The following is a 10382-nucleotide window of genomic DNA, read 5'->3' as shown; positions in this document are numbered from 1 at the left end:
AAATACTGGAGCAACCTAACTGAAAGCAAAGCTAACACCAACATCACTTGTAACACTCGTATTAAAGAATCGCTTCAGTAATAAAAATGACATTTGGTGGGTCACTGTTGGCTTTTTTTTGCTTCTTCAAGCAGATATTACAATAGAAGTCCATGATAAAACAGCCAGCAATGAAAGGAATCGTCCGACTGATAGTGTATCTTCCGTGTTTTATGTGTCTTTCTTCGTTCTGATGACTTGGGAATCCACGCCCTCCTCTCGTGTGCAGAATCAAGTCTGTTGCACATACCCAGTTGGCATTTAGAAGGACAATGGAGAAAGAAAATACCTAATGAAATCAATAAAATAATCAAGTAAACAAATAAATAAAACATAAAATTACATGGAATGTTATGAGGGCAACAGGAAGGAACAGCAGATGGTCATGATAGGCCGACACTCAAGTCTGTGTGGGCTCATCTTGCTGTGTCGCAGTCCAGTCCAGTGCAGTTCGAGGCGATGGTGCAAATGGCAATAGTTGTGTGCTGGTGGAGGAAGAGGTTGGGAATTTTAAACAGGCCCTGGAGGATTAACTTAACCCCTGGGGGTCTCGACCGAGACCTTGCTGAAGCCTGAACCCCTCGACCGCCCCTTCCTTTCCCTCCCCTCCCTTTCTGGCTGGTTGTTGTGCTGATTGATGGATGCACTAGAATAGCTGTACACTGACTGGTAGCCGTAGCAATCACTGCAGGGTTTAGAAGGTAAACCTGCTGCCACATAGTTGTAGTTGCCACATAGCCAATACATAATCAGCTGATCCTCATTTTCTGCCACATACATACATGTGCTGGTTACAGTTATAGTGAAGTTGCAGTACTGTGCCTATGATGAGGGCACACAAGCAATATATGGCAGGACTTTTACTACACTACGTTTATTCAGCACAGTTTGCAGCCTGACCGGTGGCCAGGTGCGGTTAACCTTGATGTAAGCAGGCAGTCGGCTAGACAAAATCGGCCAGCAGTACCACCAGCTAATTGGTCAGGCTGAAGATGATTTGGCTGGCTCAGGTACAGTCGGTCAAGTTTGCAGCAGATGGCTGACCGATGGCTGACATCTATCGGACCATCAGTATGACAGTGTAACTGCGACCAGTGGGCCTGGTGGTTGAAGATCATTTGGCTGGCTGGGACCCACTGCATCAGCAGTATAATTACGAGGTTGAGGTTGAATATTATGTAGACTCTGCACAATTGCCCAAAGTAAAAGTAGAGGTAGAAAAACAAAATCTGACATAGTTTCCGCCCAACACGAGTAACTTCACTGAGTAACTGGTCTACAGTTACAATGGAGCAATATACCTGATTCTACGCTGGTTTGGTTCAAATTTCGGGTTTTCTTTTCAGGTTTTTAGGTTTTTCCAGAAACAACGTTATGGAATAACTGGTGTAACTGCTATGTAATACCATGTGCTAGTGTAGTACTTACACCATAAAAGTACTTCTACTTTTACTTTGGCAAGATCTGAAACTCTGGGGGTGACATGATGACACAGGAAGCAGTATACTGACCAGTGCACTTCCCAGTAAACAGTATATCAGTTTGAGAAACTAACATGGTTGCTAAGATACCATAGATCAGCAGTACTAGTAGTAAGCCAGATTGAAGATGATGTAGTTCCATGAGAACATGGTCCTGACAGGTGGCTGAATCCACTGGCCAGTACACTGACTAGTACAGTACATTAGGTTGGAGGTGATACAGGTCACTGGGACACACAAGATCTGCAGTGCACTGACCAGTATGTCAGGGAGTTTTGACTGGGCCTGGGACAATCATCTGGTAGGGCTCCCCTCGATAAATACATACAATGCTATTATGAGAACCCATTTCTGGGCCCCCTCTCTCCCTGGACCAGAGACAACTGATCCCTTTGACCACCCCCCACCCCCTCTGTCGGCTTCCCTGCTGCAATGATCAGTAGATCGTAGGTTGAGTTGAAGTTGACATACTGTAGGTTACTAAGCTACAAGTGCACTCGATGAGCTGCAGTACACCGACCAGTAGACCTAGGTTGAAGATGATTTAGCTCCAGGGCAAACATAATGACACAGGTCACTAAACTAACCAAAGATTGGTGTGGAATTGGTACAAGCCATTGGGATACGCTAGATCAGCAGCACACCAAGCTGTAGATCCAGTTTGAAGATGGTTGATGTATATCCCGTGCAACTTCATACAGGCGGCAAAATCTTCTATATCAGCAGTCCACTGACCAGTAGCTCGGGTTGAAGCTGATAAAGTTTTATAAGCTACGCTCAGGTAAATGAACGTACAGTCCATTAGATCAGCAGTACACCAACCAGTAGGTCAGGTTGAAGTTGACTTGGGTAGCTAGGACCTGATCGGTCAACAGTAGTCCGGTAGGTTGAAGATGATGCAGGTCCCAGGAAACATCAGACAGGCAGCTGAATCCACTGGACCATCAGATGGAGTTGGAGTTGAAGTTGACACGGGTCCTTTGGACACACCAGATCAGCAGTAGATGGACCTGTAGGTGAGGAGGAAGAGGATATAAGACCCATGGAACATGACGGTACAGTAAAGCTGAATGCATAAAGTCAACAGTCCACTGACCAGAACACTGACCAGTAGATCGAGCGTTGAGTTGAAGTTGATTTAGGTTGCTAACAGAGTTGTATAAAGTAGAAGAAGTACTTTCACAGATGTAATTACAACACTAGTGGTATGATTACATGGTTTCAACTTTGTAATGTCATACTACTCGTGTTCTTATCACATCTGTAAAAAGTACTACGTCTACTTTACACAACTCTGGTTGCTATGTCTTAATGGATCAGGACCCTGTTTCTCGAAAGCATCGTTGCTAACCAGTTAGCAACTTACTAGGTCTCCGATTGGAAATTGCATTGCAACTAAGTAAGTTGCTAACTTACGTAGTTAGCAACGATGTTGTCGAGAAACACACCCCCAGATTAGCAGAAGACGGACCAGTAGGTGAGGTTGAAGATGATGTAGGCTCCGGGGAAGATGATGCGCGAGTACTTGTCGATGGCGTGCGTGTTCTGGAGGAGCCGCATGGCGCGCAGCCCTTTCTTCTTGGTGGCCGCCGCCGTGGTGGACTCGCTGCTGACGGACAGGTGCACCACCATGTGCTCCCGGTGCTGCTTCTCGGGCTCCTCCTCGGGCACCATGGGCGCCTCCGTGTAGCCCGCCAGGCTGTTGGTGTCGGCCTCGCTGTAGGTGCCGTCCGCCATCATGGTGCCCGTGTGGGACATGCCGCACGTGCAGGGCAGCGACTGCGGAGACGAGACGGGACAAGAGTTAAGGACAGGAAGTCACATTACATCTTGCTTTTACTTTAAATGAAGTCACACGTGCAGGGCAGCGACGGCAGAAAAATAAGATAAGACTGGAAAAAGGACAGGTTACATTACTGTACATTTAGCAGCCACACCACATTACATTAGTTACTGCAGCCGCACATGTCGTTACAGGAGAAGAAGAAAAGATGTAGCATGATGACCAAAGACATTGCAATACTACCTTGGATCACATTTATCCATAACGGTGCACGTAGAAAAGACATACTCAAGAAACGGCGGATATTGTGTATAGAGTGCATGTTCATATAGATACAGACGAAGGAAATGTGTGGTCTGCTGAAGTTCTGGATAGCACAATGATGTCCCCAAGGAGAGATGATGACTCAACCTACGTACGTTGACTATGGAGCTGCATAGCGCATACAAAATGTGTGGAGGAGTACAGAGTAAACAACGCACAATATAATACCTACAGGGGCAAGATGTGTAGGAGGAGGGAGTCCAGGGTCAGAGGGCTATTCAGTGCACAGTAATTTTGTCAGTGTTAAGTCAACACTTGTCCGACTCTCCGGGTGTTGAATTAACACTGCACAAAAAGTCCTCTGTATGGGAGGTGGGGGCTTGTTGAGGGCGTTAGGGGTGAGGAGGGGTGGGCGGGGAGAGAGAAGGACAGATGGTGTTCGTGACGGTTGTCAGTGGCGTGCACAGACATTTTGGGGGACAGGTGCTGATGGGTTAGTTGGGGGCATGTGGAACCTCCAGCTGCCTCACTATGGCTGGCTATAGAGGCTATACATTTTTAGGGGCATTATTGTCACAAGCGTTTGATTGTCAAGAATTTGTCGACTATCATATCAGCATGGACCACAGTACATTGTGACGAAAATAACTTTCATAAAATAACTTTTAAAATGAGCATTTGTTTGTCCAGTAGGGCAAAGGGGCAGGTGCTTAAGCACCACCTCATCCCTATCTGTGCATGCCTGTGTTGTGTTGTGTTGTGTTGTGTTGTGTTGTGTTGTGTTGTGTTGTGTTGTGTTGTGTTGTGTTGTGTTGTGTTGTGTTGTGTTGTGTTGTATTGTGTTGTGTTGTGTTGTGGCGTGTCATGTCGTGGCGTGTCGTTGCGCTGTCCGCGGTGAACACACAAAGCCACCCTTGTGTGCCTCCACACCAGTGGCTTGAAACAAGTGGTCGCTGTCCATCATACACCACATACTGGGTTCTGTATGCTGTGGTTGTGCCTTCATAAGGAAGTGATTGTTGCGATGAGGGTTTAGTCTGGCACCGGAACAGGTAACATCGGTAACACTTTTTAATAATGTCTGCTTATAAATACTTAACTAATGATGAACAAAACATTAACAAATCTTTTTATTACTAACTAAATTTAATTCATTCTTTATGAAATATCTACAAACAAGATTTTACAAAACTTTCAACAGAGTATTTTTATTCATATGTGTTAATGTTTGAAAACATTTCCCAGCAATTTACAAACGTTTGTTAATGTTTTGTTCATCATTTGCTCATTATTTACTAAAAGTTATTAATGCTTTATAAGCAGACATTATTATAAAGTGTTACCGTAACGTCTCAAGAAAACCACAGCTGCCTAGCATAATGAACATGCACGGCTTCCAGAGTGAGGTTTCACCACAGGGGTCAATACAGTTTTTTTTACAAAAGTAAAAAGCCCTGCCGTGTTTTTGAAGTAAAACATCTCTGATCATCAGTTGATAAAAATAAGACCTTACTTTTGGGAGCCTGGCACTGATAAAAGGGCTGCATTCTTTTTTTTTCTCTGACTGGCAAAAAACATTGCAGCCTTGGTTGTGATGCATCACATTGGGATAACTGGAGGTTATGTGTCTGGAACATTCATTTGTTTACCAAGAAAAGTTGAAAAGTGACGCCTCTGCAATAAAGTTTGGAAGTTCAATTGGTGTCTTGGGACACTGGCAAGAGCAATATCAGGTCAGAACGGGACCAGACAGCCAAGTTATATATTTTCAGTTCAAATGCAAAAAAGATCTCATATTGCTTCACATCAGAGCAAAAATAAAATGAAATAAAATAAAATAAGAAGTAAGTCAGGCAATATTTGTGGTCACAAGGCCATACAGACCAAATAAGCTCCAGTACATTAATTCACAGATCAATTGGCAGTCAGAGAACAGCAACATGTGTCTGTCAGATTGAGAGAGAGAGAGAGAGAGAGAGAGAGAGAGAGAGAGAGAGAGAGAGAGAGAGAGAGAGAGAGAGAGAGATCGAATGAAAGGGATAGAGAGAGAGAGAGAGAGAGAGAGAGAGAGAGAGAGAGAGAGCACATAGGAGGTGTGTGTTGTGTGTGTGCATGCGTGTGAGAGAGAGAGTAGAGAGGAAGGGTCCTGGCAGGTGGTGATGAGGAAATAAGCTCACTTCCTGCATATACAAATAACTCACCATCTACTGTCACCAGGGAAGCCAACAGTGGGGCAAAAAGGGATCAGTTGTCATGGACCTTGGAAGAGGGGGAGGGACCAGAATTGGGTTGTCAATACATTGTATGTATTGGTTGGGGTGGCCCTTGCAGATGATTTTGACCGACCAAAGCTGTCAGCGGCCCTGACAATCACCATCAATCACTGTCACATACCATCCATTCCCGACCCGTCATGTCCCTAATGCCAGTGTTTCTCAGACTTTTTCAGTTTTTCGAGGACCACTTTGTCCCTAAAATATATTTTTTAATAGGCTTTGGTGATGGTTCTACCATTTTGGGGGCCCTAGGCAAAATATGGACATGGTGCCCTCTTGAATTATTTTTGCAGGCCTTTTCCATGGCGGGGCTGATTTTTTGGGGGGCAACCTTTTAGAGGGCAGATTTGGTGGGGCCCTAGGCAACTTCCTAGTCTGACTAAAGGTAAAACCGGCTCTGGAATTAGCGTCGCTCACACTACAGTGCATTATGATATATTTTAGGCGCTGGAAATGTATCTCAGATGCAGATTGCTTATGATTTTATGGACTATAAGGCCTGCGTTATTGTACTGAAAGAACAAGTTTAGATAGGCCTAAGTATGTTTAAGCTAATAACAATGAAAATAGCCTACACTGACTTGTCTTGAAAATGCTGACTACATTTGAGTTGAGATAGTATCTCATGGATCACCACCAGTGTTCTCCAGACCACACATTGAGAACCATTTCTATATATTTACCATTATAAACTTTCTTGTAAACTTTGTAAATTTAGTTGTTTTGTCTTTTATATTAAATGCTTTCCCATTTACAGTATTTATCAAATTATATTATTCAAGATAATGGAAAAAGGAGGCGCACACAAGGCTTGTGTGAAAAAGTGTATTGAAGCCGAAATTAAACAACAAAACTTTTTCACACAAGTCTTGTGTGCGCCTCCTTTTTCCATTATCTTGAGTGACTACTACTTTTTGGGAGTGCACGCACCAAGCAATACACGGGTGTTAAGTGCAGGCGCAGACGCCGACCTTTGTTGGTCCTTTGTCATTCAAATTATATTATTACTGCAAACCCCTTAATATTTAAAGAGCTTTGTGACCCCCTGTGGATGTTTGGTGAGCCACTCAGACGGTCCCGACCCCCAGGTTCGGAACCACTGCTCTTCTGCCACCATCTCTCACTGCCACATTTCGTCCATTCCCTGACTTTCACGTCCCCAATGCTTTCCTTCCTTTCCCTTCCATTTTCCCTTTCCCCTTCGTTTTTCCTTCCCAGCCAACCATTGCCTTAATCCGATCTGTCAAGGTACAGTGAGGGGGAGAAAAAATAAAATAAAAATCCTCTTAACTTTTTTCCAAGAAAATCTCTACAGAACTTCTCAGTCCACTCAGGGAGGGGATTTCACATCCACTCTCATGCCCTCATCCATTCGGGTGTTGACACTGTGTTTAAAATATACACGCACGCGCACGTGCACTCACACGTACACATGTATACACAAATGTGCACACACAAATATACACACAAGTGGAGCTCCACAGACACATGTGCAAACACACACACACCCAAGTGGAGCGTGCACGCACATGAACACACACACACAAGTGGAGCGCATGTGAATGGATGTGAACACACACACGCGCGCGCGCGTGCGCACACACACACACAGGCGCACACAGACACACATGCACACATGCCTGCAGAGCACAGTACTCCCACACAGTCAGTCCTGTCTGGCATGCTCTCCTCACGTGCTATGTCGCGCTGCTGCAGTAAGGTCTATGTGCTCTGTGCCTCTGCAGGCTTTGCTGCTACTACAATACTGTTCAGTATATAAAATATTTCCAGAGAGCAGAGGTCGAGAATTAAGATACATATGTACTATAAGTGCTTTAGCAGTGACACGCGCGTGCGCACACACACACACACACACACACTCACACACACACACACACTCACACACACACACACACACACACACACACACACACACACACACACACACACACACACACACACACACACACACACACACACACCACACTCATGAGGTCAACGTCTGTCCCTTCATGCGGTGCCTGACAGACACCACGCGAATTACGTCATGTGTGAGACAGGGATTTCTGTTTGACTAGACGTCTTTTTTTGCTCCATGACTGTTGTTTTATTACTGGAGGTAGTGCAGGGTGAAGTCAGTGTTGCCAGATTGGGCTGCTTGGGATAGCCGTCTGTGGGTAAAAACGGGAACAATCGGCCATTTGGCGTTTTTTCTGCAGTTTTATGCCTATACAAATCAATGCAATTTGTTGAAATTGGGCAGAATTTAGCGGCTCCAGCTGCTTTTTGAGCACATTTTTGGCGGGATTTGATCACACACATCTGGCAACACTGGGTGGAGTGGCCATTGCTAATAGTACTTTGTTTGGACAGAAAGTTAAACCGTAGCAACATAGCCAAAGAAAGATTTATTTTTAGATTTACTAGATTTAGCTTTAGAGAGATTTTTCTACAGTAATCTCATTGTACTGGGGTATAGTTGGCTTTGTACACGTGTGTAGCGACAATATAATAGCCTACTGTATCCTATTCTTATGTAATACAGAGTAGGCATATTTATTTGAACTCTCTACATAGCAATACCCCCTGGGGATTTTGTGGATGTGTCATTCAATATCTACAGCATGCATTAGGTAATCCCCTCAGGGAGATTTTGACACCTATATTTAGACCTTTATAACTTTTGCCCTTGGGATATAATATTCTACATTGAAGATCTGTGTGCGTGAATGTGTGCGTGCGTGCCTGTGAGTGTGCGTGCATGCGTGCGCTTCTGTGTGTTTTAGTGGTGGTGGTGTGTGTGTGTGTGGGGGGGCTGCATTGAACATCAAGATCAGGATCCTTTATAAAGAAGGTGTTGTGTGTGTGAGGGGGGGTGGGGGGAGCAGAGAGAGACATAGGGAGCCTCAGGCTTGACTCGAACCTGGGTCCGCAGATTTATACGGTTTTGCTCCTTAGCCAACTGAGTTACGGCACCCCCACCATTCTGTATCATGTTGCATGGTGTGCCCATTAGGCAGAGGTGTCAAAAGTAAAAATAAAAGTACTCTTGTGGTGCAATTATAACACTAGCACATGGCATTACATAGCTGTTACACCATGTACTCCATTGTACCTAATGAGATGGATAGACTGTGTTGTTACTGAAAAACATTGAAAATCTAGGACCCACCACACACTTGACCCAAACAGAACAGTTAGATGCTCGTAAGACAAGAATACAGGTCTACTGGTTACTCAGATAAGTTACCAGTGTTGGAAGGAAACTGTGTTTCTTTTTTTACTTTAATTTTTTAGCATATGTGGAGCATAAAGCACCTTCAGAAAAACAAACATGGTTACTTACTCAGAGCCCCATGTATGTGTCTGCCTGTGCGCAGGGCCGCTCACAGCTTTTGCTGGGCCCAGAGCAAAGTCATATGAAAGCCCCCCCCCCCCCCCCCCCCTTGTCAGCTTCCTTGTCTGTGTGTGCACCAGGTGTGTTGGCTTACCTGTTCTCTCATTCTCTCTCTGAGCTTTCTCTCCCGCCGCTCCTGCACAGTCGTCAGGTAGTTGACGGCGGCGTACTCCAACACCGAGAGGAACACGAAGACGAAACTGACCCATAAGTAGATGTCCACGGCCTTGATGTAGGAGACGCGGGGCATGGATGCGTTCACACCAGTGATGATGGTGGACATGGTCAGCACCGTGGTGATGCCTGGTCGCGAAATAAAAACCCAAACATTACGCTTAATAACCAAAGCGACTTTCAAAACAGGACATAATCATAGCAAACATCGCTAGCAGATACAAAGTGCACAGGAAATATGCAGAACAACAAGTGCAGATGCAAAGAAGGGTTAATAATTTAAAAAAAAAACTTGTTTGGGGAATATTGATACACATTTAGTGCATCATGTGCAACATTGAGCAACACTGCCTGTACATGTGCAACACTGTGTATGCATAAAACATTCCTTTCACAATAATATTCTGCAAATATTCTAATTTTACACACCTGTGTCACAGCAGTATGACCATAGCATGTGTTTTTTTTTCATCACATATTCAGTATATTGTTTGAATTTTGCTTTTTATATTGTCCTGTATTCTTTTTTGTTTGTCTTTCATGTGTTTGTCTTTCAAGTGTTTCATTGTCACAGTGGATCTTGAAGAAAATCAATAAGGTGGATATAATGTTTCCACAAATTGTGTCTGCAAATTACCGCCCCCTGTAGCTCACCAAGGGTACATCATCATTGCATTACATTACACTACACTTGGTAGCTGATGATTTTATCAGAAGAGACTTACAGGCCAATGCGGTGTTACAGTGCCCTGAGCAATATGAGTTAGGAGCCTCAGCTCAAGTGCACTGCGGGAAACCACACACAATTTTTCCTTAGAGTAAGGGGGTGAGACTCAAACATGCAACCTTTTGATTCAAAGACCAAGGCACTGCACTGTATCCCATTTCTTCCCACTCCCACTTCAGACACCCTTCACTTCGTTTCATCTTCCATTCTGTGCATAGTGGGGGTCCCACATTCACTCGGA

The 10382-nt window shown here is 44.5% G+C and overlaps 1 protein-coding gene across 1 annotated transcript in view; it reads right to left on the bottom strand.

The window, feature by feature from the left end:
* Positions 1-2473: 2473 nt before the first annotated feature.
* The window catches only part of gabrr2a (gamma-aminobutyric acid type A receptor subunit rho2a), a 45833-nt gene continuing 37924 nt past the window's right edge, over positions 2474-10382 (bottom strand). The window contains exons 8-10 of the mRNA XM_063224102.1: positions 9335-9543; positions 2937-3299; positions 2474-2530 (exon numbers count right to left, since the gene is read on the bottom strand). Coding sequence (XP_063080172.1) covers positions 2976-3299; positions 9335-9543 — 533 coding nt within the window. The 3' untranslated portion in view covers positions 2474-2530; positions 2937-2975. The remainder of the gene's footprint in view (positions 2531-2936; positions 3300-9334; positions 9544-10382) is intronic.

This window comes from Engraulis encrasicolus, chromosome 19, assembly GCF_034702125.1.
Source record: "Engraulis encrasicolus isolate BLACKSEA-1 chromosome 19, IST_EnEncr_1.0, whole genome shotgun sequence".
Lineage (NCBI taxonomy): Eukaryota > Metazoa > Chordata > Actinopteri > Clupeiformes > Engraulidae > Engraulis > Engraulis encrasicolus.
This window is presented reverse-complemented; position numbering and strand designations above follow the sequence as displayed.